General features: G+C 39.5%; 1 protein-coding gene across 2 annotated transcripts in view; it reads right to left on the minus strand.

Annotated features, from left to right (window-relative positions):
• Positions 1 to 22,467, minus strand: part of OPHN1 (oligophrenin 1) — a 333,832-nt gene that overhangs the window by 196,057 nt on the left and 115,308 nt on the right. For both annotated transcript variants that reach the window (XM_036411404.2, XM_036411403.2), the window contains exons 4-5: positions 20,116 to 20,177; positions 5,606 to 5,677 (exon numbers count right to left, since the gene is read on the minus strand). In XM_036411404.2, the coding sequence (XP_036267297.1) occupies positions 5,606 to 5,677; positions 20,116 to 20,177 (134 nt within the window). The remainder of the gene's footprint in view (positions 1 to 5,605; positions 5,678 to 20,115; positions 20,178 to 22,467) is intronic.

Genomic DNA, 22,467 nt, shown 5'->3' on the forward strand with positions numbered 1-22,467 from the left:
ACTGACTGGAAATTCTACAACTAGAAGGAAAGAGAAAACAAGAAGGAAAATCAAAGGAGCTGTAAAAGCCTAAGGTACAGAGACACTGTGCTCGCGGGGAGAGGAAGGAGCCAGAGAGGAGACGTGGCCGAGTGCCTGGCTGGCATTCCCTAGCGGGAAGGAGATAAAAGCTCCGGACTGTGCTGAACCCCAGCTCCGACAGCACTGAACCCCAGTTCTGGGTGAGATCCTGGGGACCCAAGCTCATAAGGAGGGAGTCTGGGCTGTAAGGCGGAAACTCAGGGGAGTAGCAAAAGGCAGTCCCGGAGGTGCGCATGTTGCACACAGAGGATGGACTGTTGACTCCGCTGCTAGATTGCCCTAGCGGGAAGGAGACAAAAGCTCTGGACTGTGTTGAGCCCCAGTTCCAACTACACTGAACCCCAGTTCTAGGCTAGACCCTGAGGACACAGGCTCATATGGAGGGAATCTGGGCTGTAAGGTGGAAACTCAAGGGAGTGGCGAAAGGCAGTCCCGGAGAGAAGGGAGTGTTGACTGAGCTGCGGGATTGCCCTAGCAGGAAGGAGACAAAAGCTCCAGACTGCTCTGAACCTCACTTCCAACCTCATTGAACCACAGTTCCAGGCTCATTGGGCAAGAGCCTAGACTTTTTGGTAGTGGGCGAAAACTCGAGGGCACCTTTCTCTCAGAGGTACTTGCAGCGAGTACTGAAGGACACTGAGGAACACTGAGACTCAGGAACCTCATAGGGTGAGGCTGATAAGAAGCCAAAGCTGTAGACTCCACCCTGAAACTCCTCCCTATCCAAGCTGAGCACAGAGGCTTTTACAATTTTCCAAGTCTAGTCGAATAAGGCTGTCTCCTGGCATAGGCACAGCTGATCCTCACAGCCAATTGGCCTGGAGGTCAGTTCCTCCCAGTGATACCAACAACAATCAAGACTTAACTACAACAAGGCTGTACACACAGTCCACAAAAGGGGGCACCAAGAGTGTCCACCTCAGCTAACTGGGAGACTGACCCACTGAACCATATAGGACACCTTAGCACACAAAGCCACCCGACCAACTCAGGGAAGCAGCGAAAATGCCGAGACAAGGAAACAGATCACAAATGAAGGAAATGGAGGACAAAAAGCAACTGGATATAGAGTTCAAAACCAAGCTTATAAGGTTTTTCAAGAATTTCCTAGAAAAGGCCAATAAAATAAATGAGACCTATGAGAATATGATAAGGGATCAACTAGAAATAAAAAGGGATCAACTAGAAATAAAGAATACACTGTCTGAAATAAAAAATATTATACAGAGTCCTAAAAACAGAATGGAAGATAGCAAGAATCAAGTCAAAGATTTGGAACATGAAGAACCAGAAGACACTCCTCCGCAGAAGCAAGAAGACAAGAGAATCCAGAAAGTTGAAGATAATGTAAGAAATCTCTGGGACAATTTCAAGCAAACAAACATCAGAATTATGGGGTTCCCAGAAGAAGAAAGCATAATACCGAAAACATACTGAAAGAAATAGTGACAGAAAACTTCCCCCACCTGGGGAAAGAATTAGACTTACAAGTCCAGGAAGCGCACAGAACCCCTAACAAAAGGAATCCAAAGAGGACCACACCAAGACACATCATAATTAAAATGCCAAGAGCAAAAGACAAAGAGAGAATATTAAAAGCAGCAAGAGCAAAGCAGGTAGTTACCTATAAAGGAGCACCCATATGATTGTCAGCTGATTTCTCAACAGAAACCATGCAGGCCAGACAGGAATGGCAAGAAATATTCAAAGTGATGAATAGCAAGAACCTACAGCCAAAAATACTCTACCCAGCAAAGCTATCACTCAGAATCGAAGGCCAGATAAAGAGCTTCACAAATAAAATTTAAAAAAAGCTAAAGGAGTTCATCACTGCCAAACCAGAATTATATGAATTGCTGAAGGGGGTTCTTTATGAAGAGGAATAAAATAAAGATAAAAATTATGAACAACAAATACATAACTATCAACAAATGAATCTAAAAACCAATGGAATTAAAAAATCTGATGAACAATATTAACTGGTGAATATAATAGAATCAGAGGTATAGAAGGGGAATGAACTGACAATTCTCAGGGAAAAGGGGAGTGGTGGGTGCGGGAAGAGACTGAACATAAACCGTACACCTATAGATGAGGACAATGGGCGGTGGGGAAAGGGCAGAGGGTGGGGTGGGAACCTGGTGGAGGAAAACAATGGAGGGTAAAAAAATGAACATTTGTAATAATATGAACAATAAAGATTTATTTTAAAAAATAATAATAAATAAAATAAAATAAAATCCAACCTCTGCCTCTTCCTGGTTGAGTGCTTCAAACATTACATCTCACTGAATCTTGGTGTCTTCGTTTGTAAACATGGTATAATAACCTCTACTGTACAAGGCTTCTCTGGGTTTAAATGAGAATATACATCTATATTTATAAGGTCCTACAAAGCACATACCACCATCAATAAAGTCAGAGGAGCCATCACCCAGCAATGCTGGGTATATCAGTCTGGGCCAAATAAAGAGATAGAAATCACTATAAAGAATTCATAAACTATAAATTTACTAAACTTAAAAAAAAGGAAATACAAGATATATGGAAACTAACTCTGTACAGTACCAAAAGCTGAGGAAAGGTACCCCAGGGAGAATGAATTTGGAATGGGTTTAGATCTCACTGAAAAAGGTAAATAATTTAAGCCACTGAATAGCAGAGAAGTTAGTTAGCTTAGCCTAATGGTCTGCAGTAACTAAGTAAGAAGGAGGTAACTCTCCAGAATACAGATGGGGAAAAGACAACCATCAGCCAGTGGAAAAGGTATACAGAGAGGATGGGGAAAATCCCTAGACTTAAGTGAGCTTTGTAGGGCCAGCCTGCTTCAGTGGGAACATCTTAAAGGTACAACTAGGCTTATGAGGGCTGGCAAAGGAAGCATGGAGTATAAGCTCTTTCATAAGCCTTTATTCAGTAGATATGTCACATAGGGGACCTAAAGAGGAAAGGTGGGGGAAAGCATGGGTGGGGAGCCCTTCAGGTAGAGACCTGCAAAAAGATTATCACCAAGCCAGGCAGAGGCTTTGAAATTACTGAGGGACCATGTATTCCAGGTGTGTGGCGCAACCAGAGTCCCACCAAATATCTCACTCCCACTCTACTGGCCCACCTGTGCAACAGCCAGAAACTTCAGGAGTACCCTTCCTCCAACAATGTCCTCCTAGCACCCTCTGCCGAGAAAACTTAACATCTTATGCACTGTAAAGGAGAGATGTTCAAAGAATTCTGTCCACTTTCACACAACAGGTATTGCGGAGTGTTCAAACTGAGAGACAATAAATTAATAAAACAGAGGGGTAGAATGGAAGCTACACTACCTTAAATTTTACTACTAGGAGAATTTTGTATGGTTTCTTGAAAATGACTCTCACACCAAATGTTGATCACTTTCCTTGTATGTGTACAGGTTGGTCCCACTGATAAAGTAAAGAAAAAAAACTGATAGGAATTTAACCTTTCCGAGTCTCAGTTTCTTCATTGGGATAATGGATATTATACATCCTACAGGTTTACTGTAATAATTAAGGAAGGCAGTGTATGTAAGATCCTCAGCCCAGGCCTGTGACATAGGAAGTATATAATAGAAATTCATTTCCTTCCCCTCAGACGACATGAGGTCAACCACTGCAGCAAATTCTTCCTTTCCTTTTTCTTATTCCCATCCAGGAATGAATGAAAACCGTGTGTAAAGATTTTGATGTCATCTATCCTTCATCCTTTTTATTCAGTATTATGTAACAATTATCAAATCAATTAGCAAGTAGTTAATTATTTTCATACCACACTTGTGATTGTAAAGATTCTTCTCTCCTATTATATACTTGTCCAATTAAGTATTTAAGTTAGTAAGACTCCACATAAACTAAGTAGAATCCAGAATTGCTGTGCTGTCCAGAGAACTGGCTTTGCTTGAATGCCAATCACTCAAATAATGTCCATGTCAACTTGAATGATGACATCAAGCAATGGGAGCACTTCTACTAGTCTGCTATTTCTTCTCATAACTTACTACTTTCCTATCCAAACTGTTTGTCATGAATATCCCAGATAATAACCACTGAATGCTGTGTTCTTACTATTAAAATGGCCAGACGCTTGGTCCAGTTGCTACATTTAGTTCTGGTAGACACTCTTGATTACATGGTGCATACATATTGTAGCTCACAAAATAGGCCTACTCTTAGCTGATAAGAATAAATTTCATGATTATTCTTACCCCTTTATGAGAAACTGGGAAATCAGTATTCTGTAACTACTCAAGCTGAGATTAACTGGCATAAAGCTGTCCAACTGAAATTTCTACATTGAAGGAAATGTTCTATATTTGTGCTGTCCAATTGAGTGGTTATTAACCACATGTTCCTATTGAGCACTTGAAATATGACCGGTATTACTGAGCAACTGATTTGTTAATTTATTATATTTGCACAGCTATCAGCAACTATATTGGACAGCACAAATCTGGATATTATGGCTTAATGCAGTGTTTTTTCAACCTTTTTTGGGCAAAGGCACACTTGTTTCATGAAAAAAATCACGAGGCACACCACCATTAGAAAATGTTAAAAAATTTTAACTCTGTGCCTATATTGACTATATATAAAGTAATTCTCTTGAATAGGAATCAAATAAACACAAAGAAAGTATTTTATAATTACTTTATTATGAAATATTAAGTAAACAAAATAGTGAAAAATTATAAAATTCTTGTCTTATCTGCACCTAGGGCACACCAGGCAACATCTCGCGGCACACTAGTGTGCCGCGGAACAGTGGTTGAAAAACGCTGGCTTAATGGAATGAGAGATTTGAAGCTAAAAAGATCATTAGATCTAAATCCTGGCTACCTGTCACTTACTAACTATACAACTTTAGTCATGTTCTTTCCTTTGTCCAAATCTTAGGCCTCATTTGTAAATGTGTCCTAAAATTTAGACCCTCAGATGTGTTTGCTGATAATACAAGAATCTCACAGGTCTGTTGTAATTAGAAAATTAATATAAAGCATATAGCCTAGTGCTCAGTACATAAGTAGTCTTCACTTTTAAAAAATAATTTTTTTATTAATTTCAGAGAGGAAAGAAGAGTGAGAGATAGAAACATCAAAATGAGAGAAAATCATCCATCAGCTGCCTCCTGCATGCCCCCTACTGGGGATCAAGACCGCAACCTGGGCATGTGCCCTGACTGGGAATCATGACCTACTTGGTTCATAGGTCGATGGTCAACCACTGAGCCACAGAAGGCAGGATAAGTAGTCTTTAAACAATAGCTATTATTATTATCAAACTCATTTGCCAGATGGAGAACCTAAAACTCCCAAAGGAGAAGTGTCTTGTCCAGAGACACATAACTAGTTGAAGGCATAGCCAGAAGCTAATTAATTTTCTCATGATTTGATCATGAGTTTTCTTATCGAGATAAACTCTTCTCACCCAAGAAAACTGAAAAGTGGTTGCCTAACAACTATTCAAGTTCTGTTAAAAAAAAAATACATGTTATGTATATAAAGTAAATGTACCTTGGTGAAGCCTATTTGTTCCTTCCGAAAACTTTCCAGGGGTTTGATCAGCAAGTCACTAGCATTGTGTACCTAAAGAAAAAGGAAAAAACATACAAAACAATTTTTAGTTTAGCAAAATCAGTACAAGATTCCTTGTTACTAGAGCATTTCTTTGTAATACACCATACTGCAAAATGTTAACCAGTGTGCAGAGTCTGGGTTTTGTTGCTGTCATTTTCCTATAATGGTCTCTTAAAATCAAATCCTTTGAGAGGAAATGAGAGCAGGAATATTGAAGGCATTTCTCTGTAATTTTACCAATAGTATGATCAGATATTTTAATTGGAAAATATTCAAATAAATCAACAAACTACAAGTGCTGATGAGAATGTAGAGAAACAGAAACCCTCATGCACTTGGCACTTGGAAAGGCACCCGAGCATTCTATATTGGCCCCTCTTGCCCTTTTAGCCAAGAGGGACCCTCTACTCATAATCCAATTGCCCACAGCTGTTGCCTGAGCTTTCTCTTCATGCCAAGGTTGAAGCCCCATGATGACTGGTGCCCTGGATCTATCTCTCGCCCAGTGGGGTGAGCTGGGCCCTCCCTGGAGAAGAAACCCGGGTTCCCCAAGATATGTGATCAGTGCTGGGGCCCCTCCAGCAGGTGGTTGATCCCAAGGCAGGTGCTAGGTGTGGAGGCCACGGGGGCATAGGCTACCAAGGAGACAGAACTGAACCTCACATCACTCTGCTTGGCCCCAGAGGATGGCTGGTTAGCCAAAGATGGGTAAGATTCCTCAGGGAAGGAACAACATAAGACAGGCATAGTCACAGAGAACTTGGGGGTCAAGAGAGGTGGGGCACAGACCCTCACTGCCAACTTTGCAGGGGCCTGAAACCTCACTCCTTCTGAGGGAGGTATCCTGCCCCCATGGCTGCTTAGCTTCCCATGCCCAGCTCAAATCAGGACCCAGGTAACAGGATTAAAAAACGGTGGTATATCTAAACAGTGGAATAGTATGCTACTCCAAAAATGAAGGAACTCTTCCCATCTGCAACAGCATAGATGGACCTGTAGAATATTATTCTAAGTAAAATAAGCCAGTCAGAGAAAGATAAATATCACATGATCTCACTTATTTGTGGAGACTTGGCTGACAACAGCTGCTCTCTCACTGCAACAAGACTTGTCTTTCCATGGTGTGGGGAAGTGGGTTTTTGATATCTAAATCCAGGCTAACACCAGGAATGCTCAGGGACTACACAAGAATGCAAATAATCCTTTCCACAAATATTTACAGGGTAAAATAAGATTGTTGATAGAGTATTAAATTTGACAGTAAAGTAGTAGTCAAGTTTTTAGGCTAATTTAAATTGGCTAATTGAAATAAACAAATATTCTAGAAACATTAATTGTACTGGACAAAAAGCTGTTCCTAAAGTGTTAACTAAAATTTGTATTCATAGTTCATCTCAGGGTAAAATTGTGTAACATGTAATGAACCTAAAGCAGTCATATTTTAATGCAAAAATTAAAATTTAAAAGCTATCAAGACTACATTATAAAATTTTCAAAAGCCTCCCAATATTTAAATAAAAAGGGGGGGTAAGTAGAAGAATATCATGTAAAGAAAAATATCCTGTAAATAAATTACATCTAGAAAATTTTTACTTTAGAAAATTAACTTTCATTTGTAATGCTATCAGCAAGACACCCATGAAAAACACACAAGGTGTCAAAACAAGCCAAAGGAAAATCTTTTGGGCAAAAAATGAAAAAGGATCGCAAGTCAAATTTATAGAAAATATTCCTTTATTAACTTTTAGTGGAGAATGTGTTTGTATATTTCCAGAAAACAACTCCAAGACCATGTGGATTCCTGCAACAGAGAAGAATTGACAGGACTACTCCAGCCATGAAGACAAATGATAAACAGTCCAGAGATGGAAGATGCTGATGATGCCTTGTCATACTAGCAGTTAGCAGCTGTGCGTCACTGCAGGTTGCCCATGACCAAACTAGAGAGGGTCACACTTGCATTACCACTATTTGTCCACCACCCAGAACTAAAATATCATTGCTGACATGTACACATAAGGAACTATTTGACATTGAAATTGGTACTCAAAAAAACTGTTGGCCCAGAAAGAAACTCACTACAGACTCATTCATTTGCCTCTCAGCATAACCATTATTGCTGTCTCATTTTCGGTTCTTATAGGTGTATTTCTAGTAGCACATAATCTCACTCATACAGGGGAAATCATGAACAACATAGACTGATGAAGAAGAACAGACCCGGAGACAAGGAACCATAGATCAGATTGTCGGACCTCAGAGGGAAGGTAGGGGAGGGTGGGAATAAGGGGCAGAGATCAACCAAAGGACTTGTGTGCATGCATATGAGCCAAATGAGTGGTCACAGACAATAGCGGGTGGGGGCATGCATGGGGAGGGGTTTGGGATGGGAATGGGGGTATGAGGACAAATATGTGATACTTTAATCAATAATTTTTTAATTTTTTTTTTTAAAGAAACCCTCATGCACTGCTGGTGGGAATACAGACTGGTACAACCACTATGGAAAACAGTATGGAGTTTCCTCAAAAAACTAAAAATGGAACTGCCATTTGACCCAGTAATCCCACTTCTAGAAACATATCACAAGAAACCAGAAACACCAATCAGAAAGAATATGTGCACCCCTGTATTCATAGCAGCACAATTTACAATAGCTAAGGTTTGAAAACAGCCTAAGTGCCCATCAGCAGATAAATGGATTAAAAAACGGTGGCATATAAAGCAGTGGAATATTATGTTCCTCTAAAAATGAAGGAACTCTTACCATCTGCAACAGCATAGATGGACCTGTAGAACATTATTCTAAGCAAAATAAGCTGGTCAAAGATAAATATCACATGATCTCATTTATTTGTGGAATATAATGAACATAAACTAATGAACAAAGATAGATCCAGAGACATAGAAGCATCGAACAGACTGTCCAACCTTAGAGGAAAGGTAGGGGGAAGGTTAAGAAAACAACCAAAGGAGTAGTTTGCATGCATATAAGCATAACATATGGACACAGAGGGTAGGGAAATGAGAGCATGTGCTGGGAAGTGGGAATGGTTGGCAAGAGGTCAATGGGGGCGGGGGGGGAAGCAGACATGTGTAATATTTTAAACAATAAGAAATTAAAAATATATATATCCAGAGTCATGTCCAGAAATACACAAATGAGGCCTTAAGTATGTGCTGTAAGTAGAAAAGAAAGAGAATGAAAAATACATGAAAAGGCCAATTGCACCAAGCACAAACCACTTCATGGGAGGCAAATGAGTTAGCAATAATAGCTTCAGGATAAATTGTTCTAGTCTCCTTCTAGTATGTCATAAAACCAGAAAATTTCCTTCAGAATTTTGAATATTATTAAAAGCAACACACAACACTAGACCAGGCCTCCCAATTACCTTATTATAGATGTTCAGAAGCTGATAGAAACAGACTGCCCAGGTACTAAAATATTGGCATTGATATGTTCTAGAGATATAAAAACATCATCTCTAAACCAGATCGCTTATTAAATTGGCAGAGAGAGATATATAAAACTTTGTCTTTATGTAAACCTCTTGGTATATGGCATCTGCCCAAGGAAGCAAGTGGGGTTTGTTTCTTCAGTGGTGTGAATTATTTGCAGTTTATTGAAGGACTTTAGCAAATGCATCTGAAGGGCTGAATTTTAGGATGCGTTGCATTAATTTTGATCTACTAAAAGATGTGGAAATGAGAGACTGGCTTTCTTATCAGATAAGACATAAAGTATCAGTAAGACAAAATAAGAAAAATAGAAGACAGTCAAAAGCCAATTTTGACCAGTCCTGTATTTTCCAAACTAAGAAGCAATTTTTAAACTACCACTAAAAAGCATGGCAAATTGGGGTTTTGTATATACATTTATCCAGGTCTTACTGTTGTAGAAAACTGGAGAAAAACCAAGCAATGCTTAGAGAAATGGAATCACATTTTATTATTATTAAGCGTAGGCCCAGAGAAAAAATGCCTTGCAAATTGTGGGCAAAGAAACATGGAGGAAGCTTCCCTATTTATATTTTTTCTAGCTCTTTGTCTCCAAATAAAGGATTTTTCCAGTCCCCTTTGCAAGTTCTTAAAGAGCCCTATGTGCTGGGGCTTTGAGACCTCAACCAAAGGCTTGGCCTGGCACTAGCACTGATAACTTCATCTGGGGAAGGTTTATGGTCTCTCTGGAATGAGAGTAGTCTTATTTTTCTTGTTATTTAAGCAAGCAAGTGTTTACAGAAGCCAAAATAGCAGGATTAAAGTTTCAAACAGCAGGTTTTTTGTTTTTGTTTTTTATAAGATGGTTGCTTCCATTCCCCACATGAGTCAAATCATTGACTCTTTTGGGTCATTATTGGGGTCAGAGTTATATTGACCATTGAGTACTATGAGTTTGATAGAATTAATTTTCTGCCAAATAAAATTAGTGGGCCTGTTTATAAAATGAGGGCCAGGAATGAGGGCCAGGAATAATCTCTAGAGGGCATAAAGAGTACTGGACTCTCTATTTTGCCTGGGCTGTCTTAAGCCAGGTGGGATGAAGCCACTCAGGATCCCGATGACCATAACTGCTGTGGGGATGGTCCTTTCCAGGTAGGGTCAGTCCTTGGGTGGCAAATTTCTTTACCTAAACTGTCACCAGGGTAGAAGAGATGAACCAGATCAGAGTTTGTACAGGAAGAGTGTCTCAGATATGCTTCTGGACTGCTTTCTGAGTGGACTTTAAAACCTGTAAGAACTTGAGTAAAGATTGGTTATGGTTTTCAGCTTTTCTAGATTGGGTTTCTGTGTAAGCTGGTGAGGTGGGTAGATCATCGTCTGGAAGAGTCACTAGAATCTATAGAGGCCTTACTTGTTTTAGGTGGCTTCGTCTGCTTCCTTGACAAGTATAACAGTGGCTTCTCCTGCTCAGAGGCAGGCAGGCTATCTAGATGCAATGGGATCAAGTTTTTTTTTTTGTTGTTTTTTTTTGTTTTTTTGTTTGTTTGTTTTTTTTAAGTAGGCTACTGTCCTTTTTAGGGGCCGAGACTTTGGGTGAGAACCCCTTTGGCTATACCCCTTGTCTTACATACGTAGAGGTGGAAAGACTTAGTTTCATTTGTTAGCCTCAGGATCCTTGCTCTGAATTCTTTCAGGGAAAATGGACATTGGTGGTGTTTTTCTGGCTACTTCCATGCTGAAGAAGGGCAGAGTTTTCTTTCAGAGCCAATATATCCTTACTGTCTATCAGAGGAACGATGAGGCCTGGGCATAGAAGGAGGTGGGCTTGTGACCTGGCAGAGACAAACTGTAACAAATGGTCTTTTGGAAGAAAAAACATTTTTTTGGTTTTAATAACTTCTATTGAAATAAAAAATGTTTCTCCTTAAAATTATCTTTCTGTTTATCAAAAGAGCCAAATCAAGACTAGTTTATTTATTACACTCAATTTGGCCTGATTGTTTGCATAAACAGAATAAGAATGGTAACTGACCATCCTTGCCAGAATTTCATGATTGAATCTTAATGTGCCCCCATTGGACCAGGAAACGAAGCCATCCAAGTTGCCATCAGGCTTGCCAGCAGTATCTGCTGAGATAGGTGAATCCCTCACCTGCAGGGACTCTACTCAGGCCTGCGCCCTAGGCTTCAAGGCCCATCTCAGCAGCCCTCCTACTCGTTGTGGCCTAGAGTGCATGGTGTTTCCGCAGGGACACAAAGGTGGCCTTATTGCTCCCCTTCTACTCTGATCAACCGCCAGAAATGGTAAGGCAAGGGCCTGATGCTCCAACATCAGCTATTTTCAGGGCTACCAAGCAGGATACCAGACTTTCTTTATGGGACTTATATTGGCTTCAAGTCTTCAGAGTCCAGACAGGGGTCTTTAAAACATGATACTCCAATCAAAGTTCTCAATGACTAAAACCATAATTGGAAACCAGTCTTATTGAATTTATGCAAAGAAATGAATTGCCATGATTTATTTATTAAGTATTGCCAAATTTCAGAGGAATTATATAAGGTGATAAATATACTGACCTGCTTTAAGATTTTCTGATTTTCCTTGCCAGTCCTTTCTATGGACTCTTTAGAGTAATATTTTTCTAAATGTATGATAACAAAACAGTAACTGCCTTTAAATGACAAGAAGAAATTTAAAATGTATCTGTACCAAAATAGTCACAACTGTCCCTGTAGTAGGGTTCTCCCTCTTGACTTGTCCTTAAATTATATATGGTCTCTGTGTGGGGTGACATGCCCTCTCAGAACAGACAAAGGGAGCTTTATCCCTTCAAAGGTCTCACATTTCACAGGACCTCACGGTGTCTGTAATTCCTGTAACAGAAGGCTGGTACTCACTACTTTCCTCTGTTCCAAATAGGCCTCCCCCAGTTTCCTAAAGTTGAGGTCTGTACTAACCCTGACATGGGCATGGTCACATAGGCCTCCAAGGCAGTATACAGGCTGCCAACTGTCTCTCAATAGAGACCAAAGCCTGATAGGTAATTTTTTTTTTTTTTTTGCCCATTTGGGCACCTGTCCTTTTGGCAACTATATTCAAATCTGCAAGAGAATGAAAGGTTAATATATTTACATAATGAAGTAAAACACTGCTCCTGCGGCTTCGTCTGGAAGCCAAATCTTCTGCTACCAAATATGATACATGGTAGGACTATACACAGTTTTCTGCAGGCCACTGTCAGGGCTGTGTATGATGGCCAGTTTTTCTTTCTAGCTACAAACACAGTCTGTCCAATTTCCCTAAAATGTATTCTGGCATGGGAGAAAGTTGTTTGCTGCACACAGGCAGCTTAACCCCTAACAACTGGTCTAGGACCTCTGCCCAGCAAACCGCAGTCTATAAGTTCAATATGCAGCCTCCAGTGCTCCTAACCCAACAGGGTCCCGGCCAGTCCCTCAGTCAGACTCCTCCTCTCTGGGAGAGTCTGAAAGTCCTGAGCTGCTCTTGTAGTCCTGAAATCTTGCAGCACATTTGAAAATGGGAAACTTTACTAGCTTCATCCCCAGCCACTTTCACAAATCCCAGGGTCCGTTGCTTGTCTCACTTTCCTATTGTGAAGCAGAGGAAGACAATTCCTACAGAGGGGAGAATGGAAACAGTGGGAGATCTGGAGAAAACTACAGACTACCGCTGTAGCAGTCCTCCCTCCCAGAGGCTGGGGTCGGACCTGTGGAGAAAATGACTCTTAGACTGGAAAAGAAGGCAGAGGATGACAAGGGTGTGCAGGGAAATTTCTTGTGGACTGAAAGCATGGAGGGTCTCCTGAAAGAAAAGATCTTTAATCTAGTTACAGATGCTGTCAGGATCAAGGGAAAGACCAGGTTATGTCCTCTAGGAAGATCTTAATAAATAACTGAAAATGGCAAGCCAAACAAGACATACAAGATATATAACCAGAGTAGACAGGGTTTATGAATAGATGATTATGGTAATACTAGTTGGATTTATTTTTAACATTTCTCTTTTCCTTTATACATTTCACATTTTCAAATTAGCCTTTAAACCTTTTTTCTTTGTCCTTTAAAAATGCATAACCATGTCTCAAACCTTCTATTCAGTAATTCCTTATTCTTAGAAACCTCCATCCTTTAATGATTACCAAAAAGTAAACAGCCAGCATTTCTTAGATTAACATATGAATATATTTAAATGTACTTTTACTTTCAAGAAAATATACTTTAACAAAGTATAAGAGACCTTCCTCCTGTAATAAAACTAAGAGCAGGTAAATTAAAACATGTCTAGTAAAAACTGCTACATTCTTCCTTATGCAATTTCAAGTATATTGTATTGATTTAATTTAGTATTGGAAGTGTTAAAGAGGACAAAATAGGGGCAGAGAAAGATTTATTATGCTTTGTAAAAGCTGTGGCCTTGAAGAAACCAGCCAGCACAAATCAACAAAAACTTTCTCCCTTATTTCCCTTTCTGCATTAGCCATTTACTCTGTAGCAGGAGAAACAAGACAAATGGTCTGAGATCCTGTATATTCAGGCTTTTTACACTCAAGGACACATTCTTACTACCTTTCATTTCTCCAACTATCCTCAGCCTAGGGCTCCTCTATCTCAGCAGGCTGAGATTGAATTCCACTGCCTCTATCCTATCTCACACCTGCTCTGGAGCAGCCCTCGGCTCTCCTCTTCCCCTACTCCTAAACCACCCTCAAAGTGCCCTCTTCGAGAGATTGCTGGTGCCAAATCTGGCTTCATGCCCAGGGCCACGCAGATAGTCTCCGCAGGCAGCCTCCCCTCTAGTCAGAGCTGGTGCTGTTGCTGACAGAGACCCACTGTAAATCCATCAGGAAGAGCAGGGAGGTGGCACGTCTCACAACCACATGATTCTCTGCTTGATAAAAGGGCTGAAAACGCAGCCCACAAAGCAGTTTACCCAGGAAAGCCATAAAAATTCAGCAGTCCTTTTCTCTCTCCCTACACAGGCCATGAGAAAATGTACTAATCTTAACCCCATAAAGTTGAGTAAGGGAGAAAAGGGTAGTGGTCTAGCCTTTGTTTAAACTTCTCTGGGTTGCAACCTTTACAACTCTTATACCTCTAAATTAAGCTTAGAATTTTAAAATTTTAACCTAATACAGTAAAAACACAAATCAGGGAAGAGCAAATTAAAAGTTCTCTACTGTACAAAAAAAGAGATAAATTCCTCTAGCTAAGTGGGCTAATTCCCTCCATGATAGCAAATGTATCAGGGGGGAAAAAGGAATCCCAGCAGCTGCTTGAGACCTTGGCAGTCTGTCACAGAGTTCAACCTTTAATAAATCAATGTTTTAACCAGACAAGTCAACAGAAGTATAGAATAAATCAAAGTAGCTTTGGCTTTTACGCAGATTCTCACACTAACATTTGTATACCAGACAGTCCCAAGTTTTTTACTTATACCAGATATTTACTCAGAGTTTAAACAGTCCATATGATTCCTAATCAATTGCCTGAGAAAGCTGTATGACTTTCAGAGAGGTGATCAAGCTCCCCCTTTCACTCATTGGGAGTGGGTCTGAATGAGACTGGGGCCCCTACCGTACTGATTCTGTTGACAGGTCCAGAAGTGTTCATCCACTCTCTCCAAATGCTGGCTGAATCCTAGGCTGAGGTCTGGGAACACCCAGAGCACGCCTCCCACCCCCCCACCTCTCTACCTCCCCATTCAATTCTGCTAAATCAGCAGAGTGGTGCATCCTGGAGGCCTATCCTGCGCCCCAGGGCCCCAAACCCAGCCCACACAGCAGAGGCCAAAAAGGCCAACCATAGTTGATTTCCCAGTGTTTCAGGGAATCATTAATTTTGCAGAAACCCAGAAAAAAACTAAGCAATGCTTAGAGAAATGGAGTCACACTTTATTACTATTACACGCAGACCCAGAGAAAAGTGCCTTTCAAATTCTGGGCAAAGAAGCATAAAGGAAGCTAGTTATATTTCTTCTAGCTCTTTGTCTCCAAAATAAGGGTTTGTCTGAACCTATTTGCAAGTTCTTAAAGAGCCCTATGTGCTGGGGCTTTGAGACCTCAACCAAAGACCTGGCCTGGCACCAGCACGGAAAACTCCATCCAGGGAAGATTTATGGCCTCTCTGGAATGGGAGTAGTCTTATTTTCCTTATTATTTAAGCAAGTTTACAAAAGCCAAAATAGCAGGGTTAAAATTTCAAACGGCAGCCGAAAGCGGTTTGGCTCAGCTGTAGAGCGTCAGTCTGCGGACTGAAGGTCCCAGGTTCGATTCCAGTCAGGGGCATGTACATTGGTTGTGGGTACATCCCCGGTAGGGGGTGTGCAAGAGGCAGCTGGTCAATGATTCTCTCTCATCTACTCTCTATCTCTCCCTTCCTCTCTGTAAAAAATCAATAAAATATATATATTTTTAAATTTCAAACAGCAGTTTTTATATAAGATGGATGCTTCACTACAGGTACTTTGGATCTCCTGTTTTATATCCAGGTATAAGTCAAGGTACAATTAAATGGACAAACTTTTATCCAATCAAAGAGCTCTACTAGCTGCTCTGGTACAAAAAATAAAGACACCAGTGATTTTTTATTAAAAACAGGAATTGTTCGACTAAAAGTACCAGGCTGTCACTCTTGCCCCACATGCTCTATACTTCTGTGGATTATGGATTATGTGCTATTAACTTTGTATGCCCACATGGAAACAAATTAAGTCTTGGTGTCAGATTCAGTGCAGGGAGTCATTTTTTGAACTATGTAGAGGTTTGAAAACATGGCCAAAATATTTTGTGACACTCCTCTCATTGTGAGGTTAGGTCTCTGTCCCCTACCTTGAATATGATGGATTTGTTACTGCATGGAAACAACAGAGTACAGAAGAATTGATACTGTGAGACTGGCCACTTCTAAAGAGAGTAGCATGTGTCAAGCTGCTATATGAGTATTCATTCAGGTGAGCCCTGGCATATGTATTGATAGGAATTCAGGTAGTTGTTTTTTTGTTGTTGTTGTTTTTTGTTTTTGTTTTTTTATGTTCCAAGAGGCATTTTGTTGCATAAGCAAGTGTCATATCAACCCCTTTTATATGTTTGGCCTGTCTCAGTCTAGAAAGTAGTGCATGATTCACCAAAATTGGAGTCTATAGTTTTCCCTTAATCACATTGGCAATATTGCTGACAGTCTCCTACAAAACAAATAGATACTCTGAACCTCTTCATCTCTTTGACACTAACTGGTTATTTTGCTACTTTCTGCCAAAACACAGAGCTAGAGATGTATGAAAAGGTCACACTGAAGCTTGTTTCTGTTTTCTTTTTCATTCTGTTTTATCCTTAAATAACTTAAAATTATAGCAACTACTTATTCTCTATCAACTGTAATTAGAAAATAAATTAATTTTAAAAAGAAGAAATCTAGCAACAATTCATAAACGCTGTCCCTTATTCCCCTTTGTGATCACTGCATCCATTTTGTGAGCTCTCTAGGAGAAAAGTTCCTACCTGTTATCTAAGAGTAGAATCCCCAGAATAATAAGTGATATGTTAAACGTATTAGTGAGTATAACTAATCAGGTTTCTATTGAATGAAGCACATATTAACACTAGATAGGGCATTTAGCAAGATAGAGATGGTATTCAATCCAGTAGTGCAAAACTGTTTAGGAATCTTGGATGGTTAACCAATTACCAAAAGAAGGCATGTAGGACAGACTGTTTTAAATATCATGGGCCATTTTAAGTTATGCTTGACAGTCCTCAAAGACAGACCTTGCACACTGCCTATAAAGTGCCCTTCAGAGTCATAAAGGCATTTAGGCAAACCTCCTATCTTTAACCATACAGGAAGTCTGTCATTCAGACTGCTAAAGGTCACCTTCTAAGGTACTACAACCTCCCCTAGGGTACTGTTTAAGAAATCACAGCTGGGATGCTCCTTTTCATTTCTTCTGTCCATAGTTCTTTCCACAATTTAAATTCATTCCTGAGAGTGATTAGAACATTTGCAATTGTCACATGCTAAGACTTTGAACTTCCTATTTGTTCTTCTAAAGCTTCTTTTGGTCTCTTCTTAAAGAAAGGATCAAAATTGATTTTAAAAAGCTTATTAACATCTCCCACATTATCCATACTGGGGTATTGGAGTCCAAGAAACAGAAGAGGTGCAGTTAAGAAATGAATTTCTGGCATATTGTGAAAGGCCCTCATTGAGCCTAACCTTCACGGCATTCATGAAATTACTGGTAAATGGGAAATGGGGAGCCAACACTTAGTACATAACTGAAGAGTTATAGAGACAAAAAGGCGCAACATAATTTAAGACAGAAGAAAATGAGTCACTCATTTGGCAAACAGCCAGCAAGAGAGGTGAGAAAAACATCATCTCAAAAGATGAATCCTACTTCAATATTTGAGAGCTTTGTAATTGGGTAAATAAAAGAGATCAAGAGCCAAAGAGAGCACAGTTGAGCTTTTTCTAATAGTATTTGAATAAAATGGGGGTAAATGGCCATAAGATCAACTTTGGCAGCAGTCCATAAACTCTTCAGGCAGGAAAAAAAATATTTAGTAGAGTGTGGATTAGTTAGTAAGTCAGATACCAGATTCCAATAAAACTACCCATAATGGCCTTTCAGTACCCTTAGAAGCAAATATTTTGAACTAAGAAATTTTCCAAGTGAAATTTCCATAAGCAAAATCATGGGAGCAACAAAAGGTAACTAAACACAACACACATAATCAGTGTTTTTTTATATTAATAAATCACTTAAGTATTCATTATATTTGGAGTATTTAAAACAACTTTTAAAGTTGAAGATCATTTTCATCATTTTACATATAAAGAAGGAGAGACTCAGGGAAATATGTGATAAATCTAAAGTTAACAAGTAAATTAGTGGAACAGCCATTATTAGACCCTAACAGTCTCTAATTCTCTTACCTCCAAGCTCTGCCTTCAATGCTACATCTCTAGAAGCCTAGATGAAATGACAACAGTATTCTGAGAAGCCAGTACCACAAGTTGAAAAGGAAGAGTGATTACAGATTAAAGAACTCTTGATATCTGAATAAATGGGCTTAACAAAATGGTCTGTCAATAGGAAGACACCCTATGAGGGAAAGAGAAGGTAAAATTCTTTGTTGTCCTCCACAAAGTTCCAACAACCAAAGGAAGAAATGAGCAAAAGACCTGAACAAACACACCTTACCAAAGATGATCTACATATATCAAATAAGCATATGAAAAGATGCTCTACATCATACATCAGCAGGAAAATACAAATTACACTAGCAATGAGATCTCACTATACACCAATTAAACACATTGCAGACCAGTAGTTTTATTGCTAGCTTTACCCAGTGGCCAGAAAAATTTCTATTGAACGAGTACAAAAATTGTTTTACATAAATGTTAATGGCACGCTCTAAAATTAAATACTATTGCATTATTTATTACATGTTCTTACAAGCTTATTAGTATATCTTTTTAAAGAATTCTCATGATTGGCCACAAGCCTTAGAACAGAAAACCAGAGAATTCTTATGATCAGTCTGCAATGTGTTCAAAGGGTAAAATTCAAAATACCTGATAGCATCAAATCTGGCAAGAATGTGGAGCAACAAGAACCCTCATTCAATGCTAGTGGACATTCAAATGCTACAGTCATTTTGAAAGTTTGTCATTTCTTACAAAACTAGCCTTGCTACTGTCATAAAATCTGGCAAATTCATTCTTTGAAATTTATCCAAAAGAGTTGAAAATTTATAGCACAAAAATCTGCACACGTTTATTGCACCTTTATTCGTAAATGCCAAAATTCTAAGCAATCAGGATGTCCTTCAATAGGTGAAAATATAAAGCAACTATAGTACTTCCCTATAATGGAATATATATCAGTGATAAAAGGAAATGAGTTACCAAGCAATGAAAATATGAAGACATGAACAATCTTTAAATGAATATTGCTAAGTTAAAGAAGCATATCTCAAAAGGTTTCATACTGTATGACTCCAATGATATGACATTCTAAAAAAGATAAAACACAGTAAAAGGAAAGATCAATGTTTGCCAAGTGTTCTTATACAAGGGAAGGAGAAAGGGATGACTAAGTTAAGAACATGGGCATTTTAGGTTTGTAAAAACATTCTGTATGATGATACTTTATTGGTGAATTCATGTTGTTACTCATTTGTCAAAACCCATAGAATTTTCAACACAAAGAGACAAAGAGTAAATTTAATGTAAACTATGGACTTCAGTTAATAATATTATGTTAATATTGGCTCATTAATTGAAACAACTGTATAATACTTGCAAGATGTTAAAAATAGGAGAAACTGTGTGTGGTAAGGGGTAGGAGGCTATAGGAAGTGTATGAAATCCCTCTGTACTTTCTTGTAAAACTAAAATTGCTGTAACTATTAAAGTTATTTTAATTAAACTTTAAATGTAAGAAATGTTTTCATAATAGATTTGACTTAATCAATCATCTATAATAATAAAAATGTAATATGTTAATTAGACCAGGCAGCCGAATGACCTTCAGGATGACCTTCCAGAGGAAGCTGGGCTGCAAGGGCCCAGCCCTTTGCATAAATTTCATGTATCGGGCCTCTAGTATGTAAATAAAGCCCATATTATTTCTGGAAGCAGAGACAGAAATAAACGGATAATTTGCTTAAGAGCAAAAGGACCACAATTTTGGTGAACTTATTCAACAGTCCAGTTTAGTGTCCTCTGAAATACTTTCTCACTGAAATGAATAGGAATAGCATTTCCACACTAATTTCTCTTTACCTAAGATGCTAAACTCTCAGGGTGAGAGCTTAAGATAGTATAACCATATCTATTTTCTAACTGTCTTTATAGTACCAGGAAGCCATGAGACAAAAACCAAAACAACAGAGCATCCATCTAACCAGAGAAGACAGGAAAAATCCCCAATATAAGCAATGATCTAGATGTCAGGTCCAGGGGCAGTGACCTACCATCATCATCCTTTCATTTTCAACTTCATTGAGTAATTCAGCAAATTCCTTGAAGGATTCAGCTGGAAGGATAAAAAATAAATAAATAAAATTAATCATGGTATTTGATGGGCAAATGGACAGAGCTCTGTGCAACAGGAGGTAAGAACCTGTGCCCCACACCCATATTGCCACTAAAAGAATGTATCAAATATAAGGTCAATAGCAGAATGTGTTTAGTGCTATCCAGTGTTTGTTTTATCTTTTCCTTTTTTGATTTTGCCAATCCCTCTATGCAAAAGATTTTTTTCTCCAGTTTTATTGATATAATTGACATACAACACTATTACAAGTTTAGGGTGTATGGCATAATGATTTGATATACATATATTATGAGATGATTACCAAAATAAGTAGTTAGCATCCATCACCTCATATACTTAAAAAAAAACTTTGTTTTTCCTTGTTATGAGAACTTCTAGGAACTACTCTCTTTATAACTTTAAACTGTACTGAAAGGAGTTCTTAGGGGTAAAATAGGAGTTTTTAGGGGTGAAATAGGCAGGTTTAGGAAATTTGAGTAATTAAGGGGTCCATGGAAAAAGCACAGGGCTACAGAGCTGCAAATGGTACATTTCCATAGAATATGGGAGCTGGAAACAGCAGAAGGCACATTTCCATAGAATAAGTGAACTGGGAGCTGCAGAAGGTATAAATTTATAGAATAAAGGGAAGGATCCCTCTCATTTAAAAAGCAAAGAAGAAAGCCCAGAGGGAATAGGGAAACAATAAGGAAGGAGGGGAGGAGAGCCTCACTTGTTCCATGTTAGGTTGACCTTTGAGCTCTGGATTTCAAATCAGAGGGGATAGTGACCAATCAGAGAGGATATCAAGGCACAAAGATCTGCAGCCTTTATAAACCTTAGGAAAAAAGGACTCACTGGAACTCTTTCCCTCTCCCCACATGGGAGTCTGTGCTTGTTTCTCAATAAATTTCCACCTTTGCTGTACCACTTTTCCTCCTTGGTTTCATTCTTTGACTCCACCAGAAAAGAGCACAGGAACCATGCTGCTCAAGGGAACACCGTGCATTTCCAGTCCAAGTTTCCCATTTCAATACTATACAGCATTATTAACTTCATTTATCATGTTGTACATAACATCAACAGTACTTCATTATGACCTGAATGTTTATAACTTTGAACCACTTTCACCCAATTTCCCAGCCCACCCCCACCTCTGGCAATCACGAATTTGCCTTTTTTTTTTTTTCGTGAGTTTGTTTTGTTTATATTCCATATATCAGTGATATCATACAGTGTTTGTCTTTATCTGATTTATTTCACTTAGCATAATTCCCACAAGGTCCATCTATTCTGTTGCAAATAGCAGGATTTCCTTCATTTCTGTGGCTGAATAGTTCTATTTTGTGTGTGTGTGTGTGTGTGTGTGTGTGTGTGTGTGTCACATTTTAAATATTCTGTATATCATATTTTTTTCATTCATTTGTCAATAGACACTTAGATTGTTTCCATATCTTGCATATTACATATAATATTGCCATAAGTATGTGTGCAGATATCTCTTCAGCATTGTAATTTCATTTTCTTTAGATATATAGCCAAAAGTTGACTTGCTAGATAATAAGGTAGTTCTATTTTCTCATTTCTTGAGGAGCTTCCATACTGTATTTTATAGAGGCTACACCAATTTACATTATCACCAACAATGCACAAGTAATCCCTTTCCTCCACATCCTTAGCAGCAATTACATCTTGTCTTTTTATAATAGCAACTAGGGGCCCAGTGCATAAAATTATGCACGGGGGGGTGGGGTGGGGGGGGTTCCCTCTGCCAGACCTGTACCCTCTCCAATCTGAAAGACCTCTGGGGATGTTCTGCTGACTGCTCAGGCCTGCTCCCCATGGCTCTCTGCTCTCTGCAGACCTGCCTGTTTGATGACACCACAGGCCCTGGTGTCTGCTCTGTGTGAGGGTCTGCTTGTCTTTAGCCACCAGGGCCAGAGGCAGGAAGGGCCCTGACATCTGCTCTCTGTGAGGGCACTGCATGGGACTGCTTGCCCCTCGCTGCCACAGCCAGGGGCAAGCAGGGCCCTGCTGTCTGCTCACTTACTGCAGGGGACATTCCTGTCCCACCCCTGCCCACTTGCATGCACACCAGCTAGGAGCACCTGGGTCCCGAAGATGTTCCCACCCTGCCCCCGGTTGTTCTATGCCTATGCATGAAGGCCTGGAGTGGAAAGGGGGAGAGGGTGCAGGGGGGCATGTTGGGGGTCATTCTGGGACCCCAGCCACTCCAGGCCTCCTGAGGACACCTGTCCCTGGGATGCAGATCACTTAGCACTGGCTCCTG

This window comes from Pipistrellus kuhlii, unplaced genomic scaffold (genome assembly GCF_014108245.1).
Source record: "Pipistrellus kuhlii isolate mPipKuh1 unplaced genomic scaffold, mPipKuh1.p scaffold_m20_p_40, whole genome shotgun sequence".
Classification (NCBI taxonomy): Eukaryota; Metazoa; Chordata; class Mammalia; order Chiroptera; family Vespertilionidae; genus Pipistrellus; species Pipistrellus kuhlii.